General features: G+C 37.3%; 1 protein-coding gene across 3 annotated transcripts in view; it reads right to left on the bottom strand.

Annotated features, from left to right (window-relative positions):
- Window positions 1–953: 953 nt before the first annotated feature.
- The window catches only part of LOC148074405 (inositol hexakisphosphate and diphosphoinositol-pentakisphosphate kinase 1-like), a 37,867-nt gene continuing 11,510 nt past the window's right edge, over window positions 954–27,310 (bottom strand). Inside the window, exons 4-29 of one of the 3 annotated variants that reach the window (XM_087796663.1) lie at window positions 26,281–26,371; window positions 26,042–26,127; window positions 25,819–25,973; window positions 23,454–23,555; window positions 23,219–23,380; window positions 21,460–21,581; window positions 21,229–21,330; window positions 20,974–21,060; window positions 19,804–19,879; window positions 19,495–19,604; window positions 17,653–17,738; window positions 17,408–17,533; window positions 15,296–15,396; window positions 14,385–14,567; window positions 14,161–14,302; window positions 13,406–13,629; window positions 13,189–13,316; window positions 13,010–13,124; window positions 12,812–12,919; window positions 11,898–12,014; window positions 10,805–10,945; window positions 10,601–10,733; window positions 8,185–8,337; window positions 5,855–5,917; window positions 3,279–3,416; window positions 954–1,771 (exon numbers count right to left, since the gene is read on the bottom strand). In XM_087796663.1, the coding sequence (XP_087652789.1) occupies window positions 1,680–1,771; window positions 3,279–3,416; window positions 5,855–5,917; window positions 8,185–8,337; window positions 10,601–10,733; window positions 10,805–10,945; window positions 11,898–12,014; window positions 12,812–12,919; window positions 13,010–13,124; window positions 13,189–13,316; window positions 13,406–13,629; window positions 14,161–14,302; window positions 14,385–14,567; window positions 15,296–15,396; window positions 17,408–17,533; window positions 17,653–17,738; window positions 19,495–19,604; window positions 19,804–19,879; window positions 20,974–21,060; window positions 21,229–21,330; window positions 21,460–21,581; window positions 23,219–23,380; window positions 23,454–23,555; window positions 25,819–25,973; window positions 26,042–26,127; window positions 26,281–26,371 (3,143 nt within the window). In that variant the 3' untranslated portion in view covers window positions 954–1,679. Of the gene's footprint in view, window positions 1,772–3,278; window positions 3,417–5,854; window positions 5,918–8,184; window positions 8,338–10,600; window positions 10,734–10,804; window positions 10,946–11,897; window positions 12,015–12,811; window positions 12,920–13,009; window positions 13,125–13,188; window positions 13,317–13,405; window positions 13,630–14,160; window positions 14,303–14,384; window positions 14,568–15,295; window positions 15,418–17,407; window positions 17,534–17,652; window positions 17,739–19,494; window positions 19,605–19,803; window positions 19,880–20,973; window positions 21,061–21,228; window positions 21,331–21,459; window positions 21,582–23,218; window positions 23,381–23,453; window positions 23,556–25,818; window positions 25,974–26,041; window positions 26,128–26,280; window positions 26,372–27,310 lie in introns of all 3 variants that reach the window. The other 2 variants (XM_087796664.1, XM_087796662.1) reach the window with 2 other exon arrangements.

Consider the following 27,310-nt stretch of genomic DNA (forward strand, 5'->3'; position numbering starts at 1 on the left):
ACTAACTAGTAACTAATTCTCCACAGATAGTATGTCTCAAATCACATACTTCTCTTAGTATACTAGAAGTTAGTGTGCATCAGGATAGTGTACGTACTAACTAGTAACTAATTCTCCACAGATAGTATGTCTCAAATCACATACTTCTCTTAGTATACTAGAAGTTAGTATGCATCAGAATAGTGTACGTACTAACTAGTAACTAATCCTCCACAGATAGTATGTCTCAAACATACTTCTCTTAGTATACTAGAAGTTAGTATGCATCAGGATAGTGTACATACTAACTAGTAACTAATCCTCCACAGATAGTATGTCTCAAACATACTTCTCTTAGTATACTAGAAGTTAGTATGCATCAGGATAGTGTACGTACTAACTAGTAACTAATTCTCCACAGATAGTATGTCTCAAATCAAACTCTGCTGCTACACACTAACAGGAAATGACTCGACAGCTTCTTCTTCTACTAATATTTAAGGATGGTTTCAACCAGCTGTAGGAACACTATCGCCACCTGCTGGCAGCACGTTTGGTTTCAAGAAATATGAGAAATATTGATGAGATATTTACGCTGGTATCAGCAGCGAAGACGTGTCGTTGTCCTTGTACTGCTGCTGAAAATACACCTGTAAGTATATGAATATATATATATATTCATATATATGACGTAACTTCCGTTTACAACGTCAACGTCACTAATATGGAGTCGTTTAGTGTAGAAAGTGTCCATCGATCCATACTCAGTTTTGTGTGTTTTAGTGACAATTTAGTGTGTATGGAGCACTACATTTACATACTAAGAATTGAGACGCACCTACGCACTAAAAATACTAAGTTTAAGTACACAAGTATGTGATTTGTGACACAGCTCAGATTTCTACTCTTTGGTAAAGTAAAAGTGTCGAGTCATTTTCCTAACTTGACAAGTACAAACATCATTATATCCATCATTTCACGCAATGAAACGTTTATTGCCTCGATCTTACATACATGAAACACTATGACACTCATTTGTGTATTTAAAAAGAAAAACAAACATGTATGAATGACGATGATCAACAAAATGAAGACTTGAACGACAAACAACTGTGAAGAGTAAAAATACTTTGATGACCTTCATTTATTTTTCATGATTCCGTTCGATTTCTGAAAGTTCTTCATCCATGTTTTTCTTCCGTCAGTGAAGCAGCATCGACGGCACGAGTGATTCCAACTCAAGACACACAACTAACAATAAAAGACATTTTAAACAGAGGGACATTGAAACATGACGTCTACGCTTGAAGTTTTAATGTTTTTCTTTCATGACAGAGAATCTGGATTCTTTGCTGGAGCGTAGAAACTGTCAATCAAACCATGATTGACAGCATCGTCTATTTACAGGAGGATTACTGCGACATGACGACATGAATCTTTTTGGCATGAAAATATTATATTTGGCTTTAAAACATTCATCGTCAGAAAAAAAACAAGTTACTTGACAAAGTGCAAATTTGTCTTCGTCGACTGGGTTGAGTCGTCAAGGCAACCTTGGAATCTACAGTTTGGTACGTGGAGCCTGAACTGAACACACGACATCAGCTAAAAGAACTTTGGTTCAGGACGATAAACGGCAGATGTGAGGAGAGAAACCTCTGGTTCGCTTTGAAGGGCGAGGATGGAAGGACGTCGTGAGTCTAGTCGCTGAAGCTGTAGTTGACCGGAGAGTTGGCCGTGACCGGAGACGAGGGGCCGGCGCTGGACACGTCACTGGAGGGGGCGCTGTTGTCTGGGAAGGTGATGAGATCACAGTTTTCGGTCTTTTCATCTTTTATGTGAACCCGTTTGTTTATGGTCATTTATTTGTGCCTATTTGTCGAGTGTGCAGTTCATTGCTACTAACGAGCCAACAGCCGGAGAAAGCTCGTTTCTGATTGGCTAAAAATAAATCACATGCAAACTGTCACTTACGTGCAAAAAATATTCTCAGGTGCTCAGAATGTCTTACTGCTCGACAAATGGACACAAATAAACAAATAAAACGCCATATTTGTTGAGTTTGACGTCACTTTTGTCACGACATAAAAGGGAGTAAATCAGTGCCATCAGAATATTGAATTAATTTTCTTTTTAGCTTAGATCAATAATTTCTATATTGAAAGGTTGACTTTGTTTTTATTCAGTAGTTCATTTAAATAATTTGTATTTTGATTTTGTATCTTTCTCTAAAAAAATAGTTTCATAAAGTTAATTTTATATTTAATATATCAATCTTATTTTTCTTTTTTTTTTTAATATGCCACCATTTTAAAAGCAAATACTTGAAAAATATATATATATAGTTTGATATTCTAATTACATGTTTTTTTTTTTATTGAATATGTTTTAATTTGTAGCCTTTTAAAATAAAGATAAAAATGTTGGTATGAAAGTATTTTTTTATTATTTGAACTACAAACAGGACCAAACTATGAATATTATAATATATAATAAAAATTAAATAATATAAAACATTTTATCAAGTATATATAAAAAATAAAGTTCAACCTTTATTATAAAGATGATTGAATTAAATTATTTAACACAAGCAAATGTAAAATTCAGTGCATTAAAAAAAACATTTTAACAAACTAATTTAAGTTTAAATATTGTGATGGCACTGATATAATTTCATATTTCAGAGAAACAAAGCTGCGAAAAAAATCATGAATTAGATTTAATTACATTTGTTATTCCGTTAATTATCATCCACCAAAATAAATCTTAAAATTATGATTTTAATGAACCATCATGGAGCTGTTTTCACATGTTTTTTCAAATATACTGTATATACACCTTATGTCACGAATAGAAGCTCTAAAATCTACATTAAAAATCTTACGACTTGACATAAAGTTCAAATAATCACCAATAAAAAATACAGCAAAATAATAAAAATAAATAACGTATGATGTAAAATCTCACCTGAGCAGGTGTTTTCTTGTGGCCGGAGAAAGAGACTTGGATCAAAGAACTCTCAAGGGACTTGAAACATCTTCCTGATCAAGTATTGACCTGATCTTGATCTTGTTTTGCTCCTTTTTACCCCAGAATATTCTATAGCTTTTATGGATTATTCTTTTTTTTTCTGTTATTCTAAACTGTTTCTACCAAACTTTTGATTTGACTGCTTCTACATTTGGGTCCTGAATCTAAAATATAATCTTTTCAGACTGTTATTTTCCTGGTTTAGATATTTTACATTCAACATTTCTACATTTGCTGGGATGTCATTGAAGTGTTGTGAGAGTGTGTACCTTTGGTGGTGTCGTCTCCGGCCTCACTGACACATTCACACACCATGTTGAGGAAGTGATCGACCTGCTTCAGCGACAGAGAGTTGTGCAGTGTCTCCAGCGGGTAGATAGAGGGCACCATCGAGCAGCCTTCGAAACCTGAGCAAACAAACACCAATCGATGAAAACACAGATCGATCGATCTTCACACGCACAGGTGAGCAGGAGAGTCCAGGTGAACAGAAGAGGAAGATTCAGTCTCATGTGGAACTCATGTCGTTCATATGGAGGACGAAGAGAATAATGGTGACGCATGCCATCTCACCTGTGACGGGCTTGTTAGGTAGAAAATAAAAGTTAAACTCAGATAAAACTCATGTTTTTCTTAGCATTGAATTATTATTTTTTAATAATCAAATTCAATATTTTGTTTACTGAAAGTTCGAATTTGTTGAATAACTTAATAATAATATAATAATAATAATAATTTATAAAATATATCAATATAAGTATAACAATATTTTTACAGTTTATTTTTTATAGTTTTTTATAATTATAATTCTGTAGTCTTTTGAATCCAATATAAAAAACCGTAAATGTTATTGTATAATTGTGCCAGCAGACCATAATAAAAGAGTACTTGATGGAACTTTCAGACGATCAGGAGAAGCAGGAGATAATTTAATGCTTAAAACAAAACAATATGTAAAAAATGTTTCAACAATAGAAATGTTCAATTTAACCATTACAACTAATGAAGAGACAATGATATCATTCTATAGTTTGAACTTTGTTCTACATGATGTAAAAAAAAAATCACATATTATCATGAAAATCCACTTTTTCCACAAATATCAAAACTTGTTCATAAACGTTTGTTTCAGCCGGAGCTGAACAACGCTTCACTACCATTGGTCAGGAGTGGATTCATGGGAACATCCCATCATTTTCAAAACACAGATGGAAAGACACACAACTTTGCACGAACATTCCATAAATCACAAAAATAGTTTCTTAAAATCTTAACCTTAAAATCAGTAAGTTTTACAAGACTCAGATTAAAAGCAGAAAATCTTATTTGTGTGATGTTTAAAGAAAATAAGTTCAAGGAAATGCATACGTTGGTAAATGAGAGCATATAGATGCACATTTTAAGTGGACATGTTTTTCAAAAGGTTATTTATAAACAAGTCACACTCGTACAATAGTTTTGCACCAGCTATCGAAAGAATAATAATAATAACAAATAATAGTTTTGATCTTTTCTTCATTTGTTTAAATCTCGGTTTTCTCCTGGACAAGCCGTCCTGCCAATGTTTTAATGATACAAAGTTTGACGGGTTTTCATGATCTTTTGATTTCAAAGGCTGACTTGGTGACGAATGTTGGTCGACAGATCAACCCAAGAGAGAATCATCAGAGACGTTCTTCGTCTTTATCTGAAGGCAAACAGTCGTGAAAGCTACGCTTTTTGAAGAAGCCTGACTTTGGTGATGGGAACTGATTATTTAGAAAAGTTGCTCTTAATGGGGGGGGGGGGGGCACAAGGTGGCGCTAGGGGGGCCTTAGAACTTCAGAGAGAAGAGAAGAATGGAATTTAATTTGAAATCATATAAAATAAAATGCTTTTTAACCATTTGCCTTAAACAAGTGTACTAACTTACCAAGTGTAACTAAGTGTTCCTAAAACCAAACTAGCTGTGTCTCAAATCACACACTTCTCTTAGTGCACTGGTTAGTATCATCAGGATAGTGTACGTACTAACTAGTAACTAATCCTCCACAGATAGTACGTCTCTGACAGGAACAAGATCAAGAGCTGAGGAGGATCTGCTGCTTTTAAAAAAGCCTGATTGGGTTTGGTTTATATTCAGAGTCATCCATTTCTTTTTAGAGTTACAGGCAGAAATGAAAGTGAGCGCCAGTCACTACATTAAAATGAACAAACATTTTTGTCTGCAAGTCTAAAAAAAAAAAGGATTACTCTGAAAATAATCCAAACTTTTAGTCGATATAAGGGTGAGTAGAAAACCTGTTACTTTCATTCACGTTAAAATGTGAATACAAGTAAGGAAATACACTCAAAGAGTTGATGTTAGATATATTTTTGTATGATGAAGTTAAACCCCTGGTTTAGAACACAAACTCCATTATTGCTTTTACTAATTATACAGAAAGTTGCAACTAGAACTATCGAAACAAAATAAAAATTTGCTGTTTTAACAGTGGAATAATAATAATAATAATAATAACAAAGGATAAAAACACAACCTTCTAACATCACAAGAAAAAAACTGAATGAGACCAAAGAAACTTGGTCAACAAAACAAACTTCAAGGATGTTTAGTTCTCAACCAAAAAGTTAAACGTTGATTAGATTCTAGTTGAAGAACCCGTGAGCTCTCGCCAAACCGTTAAGTCACTCGACATCAATCCAGAGATTATTTTCCAGCCGCAGCAGGTGACGTTAAAGGCAAGCGAGGGAACACAAACCCACGGATGGAAACCTTGGTTACTGTCGTCATTACATCAAGTCTAGGTCAAGGAGGTCATGCTGGAGAATCTATGGGAATGAACTTGAACAGAGGCAGACATACCATTAGTCGGATGCCTGGCAAACGACACAGAAAATCTCTTTACGGCGGGCATAGAGAGCAGCTCTGAGGAGATAAGAGAGGTGAGATGGATTAATGGGTCTGCTGACTCTACTCTCATGCCTCACGCTCGTGAACATGATAATCCTTCGTGAAGAGGCCGCTCAGGGATCAGAGGTCGCTCAGGGATCAGAGGTCAGGACGTGTGGGAAATATCGTCGTTTTGGCTGAACATGATTTATTTCAATTCATATACACAAGTTTATATCTAATAAATTGATTAAAAATACTTTTATGGATGTAAATTCCACATTAATGGCAACTTAATTCATTACAAAAGTGATAAAAACTCTTTTTTCCAGTAACAATTTTGTCTACATTAATAAAAAAAAGGATGATTGGTAAACAAATCAATCTTTTATTCTAGTGATGGAGCTTTTCCGTAAATGTTATTTCTTCATTTTGGACATTTTTCAAATTTCACACCGACTGATCCCAAACCTTAAACGACGATGATTCTATCGTTGCACTTCACTGGCTGCAGGTCCTTTGGGAAATTTCATGGAAATGATTGCTGCACTTGTTCTTCTCGATGAGGAGAAGAATATATTTTTGTTAGATTCCTGTTCTGTAGTCTGGTAACATTCTTGACTAGATCTTGCTTTAAGTTGCTTTTAAGATTAAAATGATCTGAGATGTCAGAGGTTTCCTTTGGTCGAGATAACTTAAGCAAAGGTGAGATTTAGGCCTGCACGATATATCGGAAAAATATTGATATTGTGATATTGGCACGTGCGATATGCACAACAAAAACATGTGATCATTTATCATTTTTTAATGTATAAATCAAGCATTTCTTAAATTTGCACTTCGACCAATCAGTGTCACGTTCTGTAAAGTTGTCAATTTGTACTTCTATGTCTCGTTGTTGTTTACGTCTCAGTCCGTCTGTGAACTGTGCGGCACAACTTGTTAGGCTCGGTTGCTACGGCAACGTGTATTGCTCAGTATATCCAGGGAAGTAATACTAACTTATGATCTAGTCAAACACTAGTGATCCAGTGAAGTAATACTAACTTATGATCTAGTCAAACACTAGTGATCCAGTCACTCGTCTCTTTCAACCTCCTTTGTTAAAGCAACATATTGTAAGAACTTTTCATCTCGTCTCAGTTGTTTTCTTATAAGATCGTGAACTTCCAAACAAACCTGTCCGTCTTCACCGTATGCTAACGAGCTAAGTTGTTAGCGTCATTTATAAAGTGTTATGTGTGCGTGTACAAGGATTTATTATTGATTTGTCATTTATGAATCTAAAAACAAAACATTGATTTACTGATGAAAGATCAGCTATTAAAGGTAACTTTCGAAACTATAAGCGAATACCTTTTTCACACACTTCAACCATGCGGCTTATACAGTGAAGCGGCTAATCTATGGATTTAGATCAGTACGATACTCATGTGAACAAGAGGTGGCGCTAATGTGCCAAAAGCTGGATGCCTGCCGCCAAGAAGAAGAACGTTTGCGTTTGTTTATAACAGTCATCATGATGAAAAAACACACAGAGAAATGCATGTGGGTTACAGGTGATCGACGTGGCTGTCCAAGGAAATGGGAAGTTTTCATAGAAAACTTTATCCAAAAACCAGCTCTCCTGGAAGGAAAATCATCTTGTACCCAGCATGGGGGCATGAGTTTGTGTCAAATGAAGGGGTGTGGAAGTGATTCAACGATAGGGGTGTTCTAATCTCTATCGATACTCAACATCGAGAGGATACAGTCGACTCCAGCAGCTTTTAAAGTGGAGGTCTCAGGCTAAATAAACCAAAGTATGAGTCAGAAAATATCTTTTCTTTCTTGGAAGCTCAATATATCCTAAACATCTCCGTGTTTCTCCTCCTTCACCAAACGCTCTAGAATCCCACAGTGGTCCTGACTTTTAAGGCGATTTCGGAGAAATTTAAAGGTGAAACAACGGAAAACCTAAACCATCGAGTAGAAGGAGTTGAACATTTTCAACTGAGACACGAGTCAAGAAAGACTGGGAAAGCAGAACAGATTCAAGCCCAATTCAATTAGTCAGAGATTAGTCAAACCAGCCCATGCTTTAGTTTATCAAAGATCAACAGCGGGAGAGTTCGGCCGTCGACCAGCGGGTTCAAGGAAATCATTGAAACGATCCCATGAATCTGAAGCAAAGAGAGTTTGATTCCAGTTGCTGACAGAGAACAGCTTCGCTCCCGAATCTCCACGGAGGAAAAATAATAGATGGGAAAAGGGCAGAAAGAAAAGAAGAGCACCTCAACGACGGAGGCACCGAGTCAACGTACCAAACATGCCCTTATGGCATGGCAGACTGCCGGGTGACAGAGGCGGTTTTCGGTGGTGGTGATGGTGGTGGTTGCGGACGTAGTCGCGCAGGTTGGGGGCACTACAGGAGACCCCGTTGGCAGAGGCACTGAAGAGGCCCGAGCAGAGCGAGCCTGTGTGGTAGAGAGCCGGTGGAGGGTAGGGTGTGCAGGGGGAGTATTAGTTTATCACACCATGCTGCTTCAGTTCATAACAATCTCACACTTGGCTTGATATGAAAAGGTTAAGCAGTTGATTTTCAATATGAACCGAAAGTCTTCATTACCGAGGACTTCCGGGTAAAGCTAACGACTACAACCGAGCTGAGCTAACGGTCACTCTAAGGGTGCGAACTGTGACCAGAAACTGGCAGAAAAAACGGATCATATCAGACTTGTCTCTAAAACTGTGAACGGCATGAAGACGAGCGATCGGGGAGCGGTGAGAAAAACTAGGAATCATCTACCTTTCATTAAAAACAAGATTCATACCTTGTGTTTTACGATACAAGTGACAAATCAAAACGTAACACCAGAGGTTCTGTGAGAAAATAAAGTAAAGTGTTCCCTCGACCATATTCAACTTTCCCTTTTTTTATCCTTGGACTTGATACTGCATATTTAAATATAGTGTAGCAAGATGCAGATACTTTTCCCGTTTACACTTTTCTCAAACATGTGATTTATATGAACAGCAGATAAACTTCAAAACGACCACAGAACTTAGTTAACTTAAGTTGGCAACAGTGGCTCCCATGAGTATTTCAATCAAACATCACTAAGAGCATTTTTTTAATTCTATGTGAATGTTATTCAAAAGTGAGCGTGAGCTGTGATTGATTGACTGGGCGGCCAAGCATTAGGAAGCTGTTCAGATGCCCGTTACAAAGTGGGTTGTTAATAACGAGGGCACCTTGTAAGCAAAGTAAAATGTCTAAGTTTTACTTCATTAATTCTTAAGTTTTAATCTTGTCTATTGTCTGTCACTACTACTCGTCATATTCTATCAATAATTTCATGTTTTTTGCGAGAATGTGGAAAATGTTGAAGACAGTTTAGGAAAGGTTTATTAAGAACGCAAGGAGGGGGTTACGAGCCCTCGATATAAGGTAAGGGTAAGGTAAGGTAAAACTTTATTGACAATAAGTTTTATTGACTTACTTTATTGGTAAGGTAAAACTTTTATTAACTTGTTTATGTATTTAAATATTAAATTATTTCTTTGTGGATTTCGTTCAATGAGGCGGGATTTCAGAATATGCAATAAACGCGGCACCACTGTTTACACAAAACCATAATCCAAAATGAATGTATTGTTTCACCAAAACAAAGCAGCACCAATGTCTGTTTACGCATCTATATTTGTGTGAAAGTACAAAAAGGGGAATATGTAGAGAATAAGGTGATATGACAACGATCTTGCTCGAGGTGATGCAATGAAAAGAATTCTTCATTTGTTGGGACATGAAGCCTGTTGAGAACCTATTTCTCATGCCTGCCACTTAAATAAAAAGTTCTGATCGAGTGAAAATGTTACAGACAAAAATTCATCTAAATAAGAATTTAGAAAATTCAATAAAACCTATTAAGTCGAACCACATCCCTGGGTCAGAGGACTTTAAATCCAGAACTGTTTGTATTAATTTGTCATGCTCTGGTATACTGCTCTCATTTCTGAGAATCAATTTTAATTGATAAAATAGAAAACGTTTAAAGACACATTTGTTTAATCCCCAAACATGTTGGAGATTCAGTTTTCAACTACCGTATTTTCCAGCCTATAAGTCGCAGTTTTTTTCATAGTTTGTCCGGGGGGTGCGACTTATACTCTGGAGCGACTTATGTGTGAAATTATTACCACATTATTAGCGGTATATCATTTCACATGTTATTTTCACACTAAACCACAAGAGGGCGCTCTAGGCCTGTGTTGATCATTTCCACGTAGAAGAGGAAGCATCTTCTACCTCCGGAGTTAGTTAGTTGTTTAAAAGTGACACGAGGATGAAGAGTTATTTGGAGTTACACGGATGGTTTGGTAAACTTGTTAGTTATTTATGCTATAGTTCTCTGAATAACTCTTCATATGTTATGTTAACATACCAGGTTCTCAGTTCATGTAACGTAACGTACAATTATTCTGTTGTTGCCTCTAGTTTTATTTTAAATTGTCTTTCAAGATCACATGTCTGTTCTTGGATTTTATCAAATAAATTTCCCCCAAAAAAGCGACTTATACTCCAGTGCGACTTATATATGTTTTTTTATGGCTGGTGCGAAGGGATCTGTACCATTAGACGGCACAGAAACTGGGAGTCTTTGAAGGCAAAGGGTTGATATTGTGTGAGCATCAGTGACTGTGTTAGGGATGTGCTTTGGTTAGTTTTGACCCTCTCACCCTCGCACGAGCCAAGAAAGATGTGCCCACCTTGATGGGGGTTGATCTCGGGGGACTGGCGGGAGCAGGACGAGAACAGTCGGTGGGGGTTGTTGCCTTTCGAGCACTGGTTGGGGGATGTTTCCAAGAGGACCTGAGAGGGAAAAGAACTGATTCTCAGTTCGTCTCACGGGTGAAACAGGAGTGATGACTCGGGTCCGGTACCTCCATGGAGCCGGTCTTTCGGTTTCGGATCATTGGGGACCTTCTGTGGATGTTGATGGGTTCTGTGAGAGCAACAGCCTGATCCGTCTGGTCATGAGAAAGATCCTCCAGACTGCCCTGGTTAGGCTTCTTGTCTTCGTTCTGTGAATGAAGCATCAGTTACTAAAATCAGTGCTTTACTATATTTATGCATCACTCAAGACGGAAATACTGAATATTTGTATTACTAACTAATGTTTTTTTTCTATTTACTTTTAATGTTTAGACATGTAACAACATCATAATATTTGTCTTTTGTGATTATTTTTTGGCCCTTAAAAAAGCAAATTGAATTGAATGCCTTTCATTATAAATTAAAATAACGACTATAGCATTTTAAGCTTTATTATAAAATGTCAAGTTGACATATTTCTTCTCTCTTTTTTCTTTTTTCCTTCTTTCTTTTAGCTTACCAGTCCCTTACAATATTCAGTGCAAGGTGGCCCCTTAGGAAATTGAATTGTCGGGCCCTGTGTTAAAGGGTTGAGGTAGTTTATAGGCGTCTTACTTGAGATCAAGGGTTCCAAACTATACAAGGGGCCGAACTCCTCCTTTAAGTTGAGGGTCAAACAAAATGTATTTAAACCTTAAAGGAAGTGTGATTTCATTCTTTGATGCTAAATCTATCTTAATTATTTCTATGTTTGTCCTTCTTCATCAAACAAATTGGACATGATACCAACATGAACATTGATCTACATTGATTTTGGGACCATCCTGGGGCCACATAAAAATGGTTTGGCTCCTGGGCCAATGAGTGACACATATGCTCTAGATTTTGTTAGTATAGAAGCAACCGCGATCCCTTTAACAAAATGATTCAATATTTCAGTCTCGCTGTTTTACACAATTAAACACAAGAAAAGATCGTCTGAGTTGATTAAACCTTGATAGAAATACGTGTGTAGACATGTTGGCTGAAACATTGAGATTTTTATATTAATTTATGTGATTTATCATAAAACTATGATTCAAATTCACATTGGACTGGTGTTTCTGAACAGAAAATTCAAAAGAAAAAAGGCTGTCCGATCGACAACAGTTGACAACGAACCTCTGAAGAGGCCGGACGGAATCCGAAGCCCAAAGGTTCATCTTTCTCGTCGTCGCAGCCTTTGACTCCAGGACTGAAGTGCAGTTCCACGTGGAAGCGTTCTTCCGAGGAAGGATCCTGCTCAAAACACGACAGAACTCAAACTTATCATCTTTAACTGAATTGAAAATGGTTTGAACACGTCTTATATAATAGTGTTTTTCTTATGAACTGGGCAAAGTTGATCTTGGAAAATATGACATGCCTTAAAAGCATCAAGGTTCAGGGTGTTGATGAACAAGTTAGTGAAATTTCTCTTATCAATGAGTTTATGTAATTAAAGCGAACCTTTTTCTGCATAAAAACATGGACAATATTCTTATTATTTTAATCTTAAATGATCAGTAGCAATTGAAAATTGACTATGATTATTGGAAGCTTGTTATGTAGACAGAATTAAGATTCCTATGCATGATATGAGGTCAAATGTTTGAGGCATAACCTCTCCATGTTTAAAAAAACATTTAACAAAATATACCAATATCCACTTTTTTTTCTACTACAAACAAACATTATTTCGTATTTTGCTGGCAATGCGAATGTGAAAAACGAGTCTTTTCCGAGGACAAACCGTTAAAAGATTTATAAAAAAACAAAAGTTTCCGAGCGCAAAACCTGATCGAACAGACTTGACTCTCTAAAGGATCAGAAGTCCACCATTTTGAGAAAGAAAAATAATCATAACACTGTTATTTAATGACACTAGATAAAAGTTTCTGTGATAGAAACACTAATATTGTTGCTTAATTGACTTGATACGGAACTTTTTATATGTTTCCACGATTCATTCATTTTCCTACATTCCTAACGGGAAAATTGTCTCTAATCTTTAACACGTTTCTCTTATATCTTCTCGCTAAAATCCCCAGACAGACCTTGTTGTTATCTTCATACAGCATAATGACGATCTGGGTCATGTAGTTCAGTTCCGACACGGCGCCGAGGTAGTCCATGGCCTGTTTCCACTGCTGGTCCTTCACTTCCTAACACACACGACAAGGAAACGACGCCACAATAAAGCTACGATAATAACAACAAAACCCATCAGAGATGTCTCGCAGGAGAACGCTTACGTCCAGCAGACCACCGTAGCGGAAGACGCTGAGCAGAGAGTGAACGTGACTTTCGCTGGTGAAATAGAGGCGAGTTCGGACGTGGCGACCTGGTGACATGACGCCTCTGGAATACCTGAAGGAGCAACAACAACATGTCAGTGACGTCAGCTACAGCACTAGATGACAGTCGTCCTCACAGCGGGTGCAGCTTGTTGACGGCCTCGTCCTCGTGAGTCCTTTGCAAGTCCAGCTGGATCTTCTTCATCAAAGGGACACAGTAGGCCTGAGCAATGTCCAGCTTCTCCGCCTTCGTGATGCCGTATTCCTGTGGACCAACACCAGGGACGTTCTCAGATCATGGAAAACATCGACATGAATGGAGAGCTAAACCCAAAAATAACTGAATGACTCCACCTGTGGAATGATGATGTCGGCCAGAGCGCGGGACATCCTGAAGAGCTCCAGTTTCTCCTCCAGGTCCAGCGAGGCGTTGTGTTGAATGTCGTACTTGATGCAGTCGTAGATGTCAGGGATCTTGCTGATGTCGAAGCGGCCACTCTTCATATGGAAATCCCTCTCCAGCTTGGACCAGCGCTGCAGCATCAGCTCCAAGGTCTCGTTGTGGTAAAGCTGCAGATCTGACACAAAATGGAAAAACAGCAAAAAAGTCAGCAGGTTTGAGGTCCTGGATCCTAAACCTGCTACAGACGAACACATGTCAGAAGCAAACAGTGCTGAGCCGTTCCAAAGGTATGAATGTTGTTGTATTTTGTGTTTGTTGTGGTTTGTGTTGTCATTTTTGTGTTATTGTTATTTGTGCTGTTGTAATTTGCGTTGTTGTGGTTGTACTTTGAGTTCTTGAGTTCTCGTGTGGTTGTCGTTTTATTTCGTGTTTTTATGTCGTCGTTTTGTGTCGTTGTAGCATTTCAAGTTGTTGTCCCGTATTTGTTGTCTTTTGTTGTATTTTGTGTTATTGTTTTTGTATTTTGTGTTGTTGTGCTTGTTGTTGTTGTTTTATCTCCTGTTATTGTATTTGAGCGGTTGTCGTATTTTGTGTTGGAGTCATTGTTGTATTTCATGTTGTTGTATTTTGTGTTGTTGTAGTCGTTTTAGCTACTGTTATATTTTGTGTTGTTGTTGTACACTTGTTTGTCACAGCTTTGTTCTACCTGATGATGTCGAGTCCTCCAATTTCTTCCGAATCTGTGTCGTGAGGCTCTGGATGTGGTTGTAAACCTTGACACAAGTCTTCACTGGGTTCTGAATGATTCTCATGGAGTTGACCAGTGAAGTGCTGCTTGTCGGGGCCAACTGAAGCCCAATGAAAAATAAAAACACACAACTCAGACACTATTGTGATCCTACTATCTTCCAGGCTCACGCCGCAGGTTACCCTCTCAAAGTCCTGTTGGGTGAAGTCTCGGTTCTTCTGCATGATCTCGTGCAGACGCGCCTTCACCTTCTGCTGACAGTCGGTCAGCGAGTCGCTGTCACTGTCCAGCAGGCCGTTCATGTTGGCGCTCTTCACCATCTGGACCAGGATCGGGGTCAGTTCACCTTCTAAAGCCAGAAGACCCTGCAGAGAAGTAGACTTCTGAGCAGAGACGTCACAACACCACAGGCAAGTTGAGCCCCATATAACAACAATAATAAAAATAAAAATAAAAATAATAATAATGGTGCCGATTTGGCCACTACCACCAAAACAACCAATTATATTCTTCCATTTTAGTGAAGATGGTTATTTTTAATACCCCGATGACCGCATTGACTTGTATGTAGCAACAAGGAAGCAAAACGAACTAAAAAAAGAGATAATAAAATTTGAAAATCAGGAAAAACTGTTAAAAGTTATCATTTGTATATATTTTGTTCAATGTAGGAATTAAAAATAAATATTAAATGTGTTCGGGCGACGAGGAAGAAAAAATCAATGTGTTTCTCTCTTTACACCAAGTTGTCCCTTCACCCATTTATACACACAACTGATGGGAATAGGCTGCGATGCAGCGCGTCAAGAAATGGCTTTTGTGTCTTGCTCAAGGACATGACGACGCAACCAATATCTGAAGCAACTTCTCAGGCCACAGGCAAACCATCGTACTCTCTGAGCTTTGTCGCCCAGCCTAGATGCAAGTTCTACATCTAGTTAAGCAAAGAAGAAAAAGGTTTGATAACTTGAAGTCATGACCATTAACTACACCCTTACTATTATGTTTAGTGTTCATTCTGGTGCCCACGAGTCAATCCCCTTGTATCCGAGTCGGTCCGAGCATGAAACATTAAAATGCTGCAAACATTAACCTTGGCGAAAGCAGCCGCCGTCATCTGCACACGCCCTTCGTCCGAGGCATAGATCTTCAGGTCGTGGCGGTACGTGCTGTGGAGACGCAGGAGGCCGCATCCTGGAAAGCCAGCATAGTCACCTGCGGGGAAGATGGAGCGACAACGAGAATGTTTAACGCTCCAGTGGATGAGGATATCAAGATCAAAATTAAGTTGTTGGATTTTACACCAAAGTTTCAAAGACTTAGAAATACCCCCATTAAATTGACAATCACTATCAGTTCAAATGAATTTCTCTTGATCAAATAGTGATAAAAGCAAATGTATGATGTGAAGGACATGTGTGTGTGTGTGTGTGTGTGTGTGTATTTCTAAGGATGGTTTCATTTCAGGATCAAATCAAGATGCTGGTTCATGCAAGTGTGTCACACGGCCTCTGTCATGTTAAGATGAGTGATTAGGAATACATCAGACGCCAGATTCTGACGCGTCACAATCAATCCACAGCAGTCTGAACGGAGCTCAAGCAGCATTACTCTCTGAGTGAAACAAGAGATCATGATGAGAACCAAGAAAATCACAAGTTCATTAGTGGAAGGAGCAACAGAGCAACGGCAGTCGATGAAAACTCTGCTCTTACCAAAGTCATTAGGCCGAGGGGCCGGAAGTTACCGGCTAGTAGTTTACACGGCATGAGAACCAGTGAAAAAAGAAGAGAGTTAATGGACAAATGCTGAAGAGGCTGGAATGGAAACAATGGATTGGATGACAACAGCCTTTTTTTTTACGACAGAAAAGGCATCAACATGTTTTCAGAGATGAACATGCTTTACATATTAATGGAGGAAGATATTAGGTGAAGGGTCACATGACGACTCTAGGTCTGTGTTACATGCAAAAGCTATAGCGACAATATATAACATCCACAGAAAATACAATTTTACAATCAAGTGGTTTCCTGGTATTAAATGAAATTAATTAAATGTAAATGTTACAAATGTAATGACCTCATTTTCACTATTATTGTGTTTGTGTTTGAAGACAGCAGATAGTTGACGATTATTTCATTTAGTTCATAGATTATATGTAAAACTATAGTTATTATTACCCAATTCACAATTTTTATATACATAAACATATATATAGTTTTTCATGTAGTATCATCATGTTATTTTGCTTATTGTTTTTGTTATCATTTTTTATTTTTGTTTATTTATTTATGTGTCTGTATATATGTAAATATGTGACAGCTTTTAGAAACCCGTTAATATTCCCAAAGTGGGGACATTTTTCTCTGACGATGGCTCTAATTTTGTTTTATGATATACTTGTAACAGGTTTATTCATTATTTTAGTTGATTTGTTTTATAACTTGATGATCAATTTATTATACAATTACTATGTATTTTCCATATTTACATGTTTATAGTATTCAATAAAGATTGATATTATAAACAAAAGGTAGATTACCGCAGATGTTAAACCAACTCTATTTTAAGAAGATGCTTATTAGTCAATTAATAACAGACTAATGAAGGCTGCTATTGTTACAGATACATTTTCTAACTGTTGATTTAATAAATATCTTACAATAAACAATCATGTCTTGCTTCACTGATAAACTGAGGTTTACACTGTTAATAATTATATATTAAAAACATGTTATAGTCAATAACTATATTATATCACAACAAGACAAAGTTTTTTTAGACACATCAAAACAATATTTGCACTTTGAAATCTAAATCTTGTACAAGGTAGGTTTGTTTTAATATTCAAAAATGATGCGGATTAAGGAAATGTCCTGAATCTACAGGTAAAAAATATAGTTAATCAAAAAATAATGATTTCATTCAGATGTCAGAGGTGCTAACAGCTCTCAGAATCGGTCCCCATTAAGGGCCACATCAAGACCCCTGCCTTAATCTTTGAGGCTTTTCCAACCAACAATTCCCATTTAATGCCACCCAACTTGTCTCAGTTTATCTGGTCTTGACTACAAGTCTATATCCCAACATATTTGAGTATAAGAGTCTAATTGCAGGTTAAAGGCAAAAAGTAATTGAGAGACTAAATATGTGTGTAAGAGTGTGTGAATGTGTGTGTGCATGTGTGTGTGTCAGAACACACCTTGGCCCCCGGGGTACATGCAGCGAAACGCTCTGCCCAGCTCTTCTGCCTGAACTCGACCAGCAGGCGTCAACTCGCCGCCCCATTTAAGGACCAGCAGCAGAGACGGACCCTCCTTCTTCACATCTGGAAAATTCAAAAAGTTGCTCGAGATTGACTTTTACGTTAGTCTTGAAGGTCATCAGAACCTATTTGTTGTACCACCGATACAGATTTTATAACAGGCAAAAAAAAAAAGATCTTACCCTCTTCCTCACTTGACGCTTTAGGTTGTCCATTGCGTAGGTAGGTCAGCTGAACCTTCCTGTTGATGCCAGAGAAGTGTCCGTACCTGAAGGAAGAAGGTATCCAGACACAGCAACAAGTTGATATAAACATAGAGACAGACACAGAGAGAGAGAAAGCTGTATAAAATAAACGTTAATCTCCTCAAAACCATTAACTAACATGTGAACACAAGACGATGATTATATACACACTTGGTGCAGGGCAGACAGAGACACACAACCCTTCAGACACACACTCCCACCTACACAACAAGATTTCTTAATCGAACTCTGTATGTTTTAGTACTGTGGGGGGAGGGGAACTGGAGTTCCGGGAGTAAACCCAAACAAAAACAGGGAGAACATATAAACTCCACACAGAAGATCAACGGTTGCCTCACGCTGGAATTGAACCTGCAACCTTCTTCACCGCCATGTGCCCCGAATTATTATTATTACCATTACCATTAAGTGAGGATACGTCAGCTACATTCAAAATAAAGAGACTCATGTGACAATTTACAACTAGAAAAGCACTTTACAGCATTTTATTTCTTAATATGAACAGTAAACATTTATTTTTATCTTTAAAATTACATACGTTTTTATGTTTACGTTGTTGAAATCACAGGCTCAGGCGCAGGTCAACCACAGGGTCATACAAAACTAAAGTAAAAGTGTCTTTTTAAGTTGAGAATTGTTCTCCATGACTGCAGAATCTCAATGACCCCCAGTGGGTTTTAGTTTCTTTTCCTTATTGGTTTTAATCTCAGGGGGATCTTGTTGACACTAGTCCACAAGATACTGACTTGTGTATGTTTGTCTTGTTTCCTCAGCCAATGATATGAATTCAGGCACTGACGAGTATCCAATTATCTGCACATTTAAGTTAATATACGTTTTTAATTAATATTAAAACTCAAGTGGTCAAACTTAAACTACTTTTTGCCATTTTTCTTTACAGGGTTTCCGTTACTTTCAAGATACAAAATTAAAATCAAGCCGACAATAAACCAAATTAAAAAACAAAAAAATAAAAAACATTTAGGGAAAATTTAACCCAAACTATTATTTTAACATAATATTAACATGACTTTTTTATCCACTGAAAAGATCCTAAAAAATGTGTTGGTTGAACAAGCTCTCATGTAACATGACCAACTTATAAGTACAAGCACGAAGTGCATCTGCTCTACCGGATGTTTTGAGATTTGAATCTAACATAGAATCTTACTTATTATGCGTTCAGATTGTCTAGACTTTCTAAAAATTTGATTTTAGACATTTTAATGCCAATGAAAGCCTTTTTTAACGCACCTTAAGGAGCAGCAGGAACCCTGTTAAAAACCAAACATGGAGCTATTATTTGTTAAGAGTTAGACATGTCTTGGGTTCACAAGGATGTGGCTGATCACATGTAACACATGCACTTAAGAGCACAACTCATGCGCTCCACACAATGAAACCTGATGTTTGACAGATAAAAGGTCAAACCTTAAATGAGGAGGAATTATTGGATGCTAGCAAAAACAAATGGAGTTTCCAAAACATTCAGGAAACTTTGTTGTAAAGTTGTACCGACCAGTGTCACGCTATGACTCATGCTAGTTTCCTGGCTCCTTGTAAACCCCACTTAACCCACCACAGAATGTTAATCAAACCCGTGAGAAAGTAGAAGCAGCGTACTGAGTATCGATCAAGCTGGATTCCCTTCAGAAACAGGAGGGAGGGAAGAAAAAAAGAGGATAAGGCAACTAATAGTGAAGCGTGAAGCATGAGGATGACAGAAGGATTGTTGAGGCGAGAGCTGGAGCCACTTACATCTCCAGGACAGTCTTAAGTTGCTCCAGTTTTGATTTCTTTTCCTCGATCTCACAGTCGTTGTGTTGAACCAGTTCCAGCAGCAGCAGCCGAGCGATGTCCAGCACTTCCTGGAAAGACACGCGCACTCACCTCATCATTTAAATATGCATTTTATTATAGTATTGTAGTATTTTTTTAATTACCCCACCAAATTAGGTTATTTGTCAATTGTGTGTAAAAAAAAAAAAAAAAAGAAGAAAAACTCAAAAACAAATCCCTTAAACAAACAAATACTGTATATCCTTTAACACGTTTCCAAATCCTTACCTGAAGCTGTTTGGGTTTCTTAAGCTTTATTTTCCTGGACTTGTAGCCTCCACTCTTTTCAAACAGTTCAAAGAACCTGCAAAGGACCGTATTTAGGGACAAGAAAGAATAGAAAGAGCTGAAAAGCTGCTGAAGTGGAGTTGACTGTCATGAGTTATAGGGGTGTGTACGATTCATATGACAATATAAGGTACAATACCATAGTAAGTAAGTCATTTATATTTATAGAGCCCTTTTCCAGACCAGGGTCACAAAGCGCTTAAACAATCAAAATAATACCATGTATTGATATTGACAGGTTAAGAATCAGACTTAATCCTCTTACTTACTTAAACAAAGAATAGAAATCAGATCAGGTTTAAAGACAAATCTTACTTACATAGTTTACTTGTCTGTCTGAATCCTCTTAACTCAGAGCTGTTAGTTCGCTCTTATATCTTAGACCCAATCACACAATCCGTTAATTATCGTGCTCCAAAGGTTTCCATCAAAATCAAACTTGTAATGAGTTATTGTCCTCAAGGTGGCCTTCACTGCTTCAAAGAGCATTCCTGGCACAAAGACATTATCAAATCCTCTCACTCCCTTTTTATACCAGCAGTGACTCAATTGTGTTAATATTATATAAGGTAAATTTAATGAACATACTATACCTCGGGACTTCAAATCAGATATATTTTGAGATAATGTAAGAACTATATAATGAGTTTCTTTTAAAATATTTGATTGCAAGAAATCACTGAGAAAGTTCAGAAGTATGGCAACTGGTCCGAGTACAGGTTTTGGATGATGTTTCATTTCTCATACAAGAGGCTTCTTTGCTTCCCAATGGTCCAGAGGTTTAATAGTGAAACACAAATGAAGAAACGCTGTTGATTTTCTTATAGTTGACACTGTTCTGTTGAAAATCAATACGGTATTTGGAAAAACAATATTGCAATATTCAAGTTTATTCATTTTTACACCTCTAGTCAGATATGCCTTGTTTTGCTCTCCAATGAGGAGATGGTATGCCTCAATGTCTATGTAGGTAGAGACATAAAGAACCAACAACAAGAATATTGTAATATTTTCTTAATTGACCTGAACAAGTTAAATAAGATGAAAAGCAGAAATGAAGGCAATTCTGCAAAAGATGAGGTGAAGCTCACACGTTTAGGTTCGACTTACAAAGGGTGTCTGACTTCCATCTTCATCTTCTGCTTGGGTGTTCGATCTCCATGGCGAATGATGGCGATCACACAGCGTAGCTCCATCCTGGGAATCATTTGAACAACAAGTTAAGTGAAAACAAAATCCATAATTCCAATGTCCTATTTGTTCTTATTTGAAGAAAAGGTGTGTTTGGTTCAACAAGAGCCAGACAAAATGCTTAGTGACGAAGGCAGGAGCACAGAACCAAACCCACTGAGCTCAACAACTCACATGGTTCCGGAGGTTGTTGGGACAATAGGGATGTCCTCAGCCTCCATCGGGATGGACCAGGGAATGTGAAACTGAGGAGCCAACTCTCTCATCACCATGTTCCTGTTGTGTTGAAAACCACAGTTCAACTCAAAGAAAAACAAGCGGGTGAAAGAAGGCATTCAAGAGTTGCTGTGTGACATTTTTTTAATTTTCTGATGAACGTAACTCGGTCCAAAGCATGCGACTCACCCGAGCACTTTGGCACAGTCGTCGTAGTACTTCATGGAGTTTTTCACGAAGCTGAAGCCGTTGACGTCGCAGACATAAGAGTGACCGTTTGCTCGCAGCAGGTCAAACCCACACACTGTTTGCTGTGGGAAAAATAAGTATTACTACACATACAATGTATGTGGACCAAAAAAACTTTTGAGCACATACATTCATTTGACACGACTTCTGTGCATTTCAACAATGAAATAATATTTACTAGGCCATTAGGAAAGTGAAAAATATATATTGCAAATGGTATAGTTTAGAGCAGGTGAACAGTACGTTCCGTTGTTACCAGGCTGCACAGAAAAAAATATATATCTATAAAATGTATGTTTAATTGATTAAGGTAAGGTAAGGTAAGGTAAAACTTTATTGATCCCTTAGGAGGTCTCCTTCGGAAAATTGTTTTTTACCAATAGCCAGCAATTTTTCATAAACAATAAAATAAATTATTACTGGCTTGAAGGTGTTTTCTCTGAAATAACATCAGACTATGACTCTTGCTAGTCAAGTTTACTCCAACAAATAAACCTGTAAACAATTGGAAAAACATTTTTATATTAAGGTCGTCCATTAATACAACACCGACACGGTGCAAAAACTCTGGTTTAGAGCAAATGTGTCAAACTAAAGGGGTATCAGAACTCCTTAATATTGCAATACTTTTCAGGAGACTGTATGGACCTTTAACAGCACTGTATCAATTTTTATTAAGTTTTGCAAATTTTTAAAAAATTTGCAGCGGTTGTTTATTTTTGTGTTGCTATTAAACTTATGGCGGCTAGATGGCAGCAGTCATTACTTATTCCACAGATAAAAGAACAATGAAATCAAGTTAGATCCCAGAGACAACTGAGTACGAGAGGATAGAGTCGATCAATTGGATGATGTTTGGACATATTTTGGTTTCAAAACAAATGAGAGTAGTTACGACTTCGTCAAGAGTCATGTGGTCTGTAAATACTACAACACCAGAGTCAAGTACTGGACAATACTACACATATATACTTGTTACTACACTATCACAACACCAGAGTCAAGTACTGGACAATACCACACATATATACTTGTTACTACATTATCACAACACCAGAGTCAAGTACTGGACAATACTACACATATATTCTTGTTACTACACTATCACAACACCAGAGTCAAGTACTGGACAATACCACACATATATACTTGTTACTACATTATCACAACACCAGAGTCAAGTACTGGACAATACTACAAATATATACTTGTTACTACACTATCACAACACCAGAGTCAAGTACTGGACAATACTACAAATATATACTTGTTACTACACTATCGCAACACCAGAGTCAAGTACTGGACAATACTACACATATAGTATATACTTGTTACTACACTATCATAACACCAGAGTCAAGTACTGGACAATACTACACATATATACTTGTTACTACACTATCGCAACACCAGAGTCAAGTACTGGACAATACTACACATATATACTTGTTACTACACTATCACAACACCAGAGTCAAGTACTGGACAATACTACACATATATACTTGTTACTACACTATCACAACAACAGAGAGAAAGTACTCGACAATACTACACAAATATACTTGTTAGTACAAGATTACATGAGATTGTATCACATGTGACAGAGTTTGCCAACCCTGGTTTAGAGCATTAATGATGTTTTTATCTCCTTGATATGATTTTATGCTAAGTAACTTAAAGGTTTCTTGATTACCTTGAAGGCGAGGCACACCTTCCGGGCCACAAGCTTCTCGAAAGCAGTCAGCATGACAGGATAGCGGATCTCCTTCCCTTCACTGTCTCTTTCCACTTTCCCGTCCAGTGCTGGAGACTTTCTTGCTTCGGCATGAGCGTAGTCCGGACCCACCGTGTAAACCTGGAGGGGGGCACAGGTACACAACTTACACCCATCTCAACACAACTCACGCTGGACAAAAAGGCGAGCGTACCTTCACATCTGTTCCATCCGTTGGCATGAACTCCTCATAAATGTAGGATCCAGTCTTTCGAACGCTGCTCTCGGCAGAGTACACGCTGCTGCGACTCCCAATCTGTTGTCAAAGAAGTCAGACTCAGTATTATCTTGTTCTTTAAGTGTATATACTTTTTTGAGTATTGCTTTGTTTGTTTAAGCGCTTTGTGACCCTGGTCTGGAAAAGCGCTATAAAAATAAATATTACTTACTTACTTACTTACTTACAAAAACAAAGAGGATTAGGCTTCAGCAAAACACAAAATAAAGTTAAACATAAAAATTCTTAAAAGAAAATATCAATATACTTTTAAGTATAAATATATATATATTTTGTACAATACTGTATCAATATTTACAACAGCACTGCATCAATGTTTATAAATTAACAGTTAAACTAAAATATTAACTTGATTTTTCTTGCATTTCTTCTCTTATGAAAAACAAATATTGATCCCTCTGTTGGAATTCATATAGTCATCGTTAGGCATGTGTGTGTTTACTATGCTTTTGTGACAGTTTTCCTGCAATTCTTTCTGCAAAAAGAAAACCAATATATTATTCCTCCTAAAGCATCGATTGACATTATATTGTATTGTTGTCCCTGTGACGTGGTATTTATCCCATCACCACATTCTTGTCCCTACACACCTACTATATGCTACAAAACAAATATGTTTAGTTAAAAAGCATGAAAAAATTAAAGAAAAGGAAAGGGTGAAGCGGTTGCTTTCTTTGCAGTGTTTCATAATGTGAACTGCCTATAGAGTACAGAAGGCAATAGTAAATAATAATAATGATTTTTTTTTAATGATTTTATACTTCACACTTTGAATCACTTCTTTCCAAAGAAAACAATATTGTTTAACTGTGATCTAGAGCTAGTAACAATCCAGAAGTCACCAACACTGTATTTTTATTTGCATGCTTGCAGGTTTTAAAGAGGAAAACACATGTGATATCTTTTAAATATTTACAGAATATTGTAAATCTTTTTCTATATTGATATATGCTCCAATAAGATAAAAGGACGTGAACGCAGCAAACAAGGTCATAAAAATGTACTTCGAGTGTGATAAAAAATCTGTAATCCTGTTCAAAAGTCAAGAAGAACATTTTGCATTGAGGAGCATTACATAGTTACTATCGGGACACAGTTTAATGTCATGTTTTCATGTCTAAACCAGAAGGATGTGTCTCACCTGCAGTTCATACAAAACTCTGGAGCCAGAATTCTGAGCCGCTCTAGTAGAAGAACTCACATTTCTCCTTCAAACTCTTCACTGGCTGCCAGTTTCTTTCAGGATCATTTTAAAATTCTGGTTCTTACTTTCAGATCTATTCATGGTCAGACCTTCCATCAGTGATCTGATCCAGACTTACACCCCAGCTCGGGCTCTGAGGTCTGTGGATCAGAATCTACTGATGGTTCCTGAACTTCCGGACCAGAGGAGAGAAATCCTTCCAGACTGTTGCTCCTAAGCTTTGGAACCATCTCTGTGTTTGATGATCTACTGACTCCTTCAAGAACCATCTGTGTTTGATGATCTACTGACTCCTTCAAGAAACATCTGTGTTTGATGATCTACTGACTCCTTCAAGAAACATCTGTGTTTGATGATCTACTGACTCCTTCAAGAACCATCTGTGTTTGATGATCTACTGACTCCTTCAAGAAACATCTGTGTTTGATGATCTACTGACTCCTTCAAGAAACATCTCTGTGTTTGATGATCTACTGACTCCTTCAAGAAACATCTGTGTTTGATGATCTACTGACTCCTTCAAGAAACATCTGTGTTTGATGATCTACTGACTCCTTCAAGAAACATCTGTGTTTGATGATCTACTGACTCCTTCAAGAAACATCTGTGTTTGATGATCTACTGACTCCTTCAAGAAACATCTGTGTTTGATGATCTACTGACTCCTTCAAGAAACATCTGTGTTTGATGATCTACTGACTCCTTCAAGAAACATCTGTGTTTGATGATCTACTGACTCCTTCAAGAAACATCTGTGTTTCATGATCTACTGACAAGAAACATCTCAAGAAACTTTTATTCATGCAGGCTTTTCCTTAATTCTCTGAGACTCCTGTGTTTGTCTCTGTGTTCTTGACCTTTTAAGCATATATTTTATCGGGTTTGAAAAGCGCTCTACAAATATTACTTACTTACTTGTTTACTATGTTTTGTATTCAGGGACAGACATTCATATTAAAACAAACAAAAATAAATCCTTATCATGATATCAATATTTTTCTTCGTGTGCGAGCAGGGCTGAGGGACCGCCGAAGAAGAAGGTTGAGGAAGAAAACATCGGCGTCATCATTCATTTACCTTCCTAAAGAGTCTCTGGCTGCCTCCTCCTGCAGCTGTCGGGTAATAAATGTAGACGTTGTGGTCTTCGGCGCACACTGGCTTCTCTACAAACGGCTTTGGAAATACATCTCCATTCACCTCCACGTGGTCCTCTCCTTCCACCAGATTGCACTCTGGAGAGAGAAGAGTCGGAACAAAGTGTTGATTCGATGAATCAAAGTGTGAAAGAGATGAAACTTACCTTCTGGGTTGTCTGGGTCTCTATTTAACACAGCATAACGAGGTAGGTCAATGCCCTCTTCCTGGAGGATACGATACACATCCCTCCTAATGAACGATCAAAATCCATACATTATTTTTTTAGTAAACTAAATTGTTCTCACTAGTAAAGTCTATTCAAAGAAGTGGAAAGGTAATGGAATGGAATGGTAGAGTCAAGGCCCTAAAATATTTAAATGAATAAAAAAGATTGAAGCGTACCTGTCCTGGATGAAATACTGCATGTTGAGGTCGTTGATGAGCAAGGGGTTCCTGAGGTTGGTGTATTCTACGGCTTTGTCGAGTGGGAAACCTGGACAGCGGTACAGAGATTACATATCGAACTAGAAAAGCACTGAGACAGTGAATACCTCTTCCAAGAAGGTCATTTCAGGTGTCTTTAGTAAAACACAGCTCATAAACTTCATGTTTTTTTTCTCGATTTTATTAGAATTGTATTTAGGTTTGTTTTAGAACTTTGGTTCAGTTTTACTTTCATCTTTATAACCACACCCGTTCTAGCGGCCATGTCTAATCTTTACTGATCCCATTTTGCTCCAACACCAACATAACGTTAACTATATTAGAATAACATTTATCTTGTTTTAATTCAAATTCCCAACTTTGGAGGTGAACGATGGCTGCTCAAAACCAGGGCTCTCAGGTGCATTTGTAAATCTGTAGTGGTTTCATTTGGAGTCTTAAATTGCTGTACTTTGTTTCTCAATAAAGTTCTACCTACCTACCTACATTGTCACTTAGATACAGAATATAATACTCAATGAACGGTAAAAGAAAGGCATATTTAATATATTTTAAAAGCAAAAAATACAACAATATTCAAAATTAAAAATTAAAAAAGATATTCAAGTGTATATATATATATGTGATAATGATTTAAGGATAATAACAAATAAGTAAAATAAAGCATTTAAAAATATATTATATTATTATTATAATAATATTATTATAATAGACAATACATAAAATATATTTTAAATGCTAAAACTATATCAACTATGAAACAGCACATACAGATTGTATCACCAGACACACAGAACTGCTTATTGTAATGAACATGAATGAATAAAATAAGGGTGTTTACCTTGTTAAAATAGACATGGGTGAGTCAGAGAACAGTGACATTGATAATAAGCAACCCAGTTGACCTGCTACTCTATACATTTCGTAGCTTGTTATAGCAGCCACCAGAGGTCGCTACTGCTCCTGTTGTCAATTTGAACAAATCAAA

Source organism: Callionymus lyra, chromosome 8, assembly GCF_982586985.1.
Source record: "Callionymus lyra chromosome 8, fCalLyr1.hap1.1, whole genome shotgun sequence".
NCBI lineage: Eukaryota > Metazoa > Chordata > Actinopteri > Syngnathiformes > Callionymidae > Callionymus > Callionymus lyra.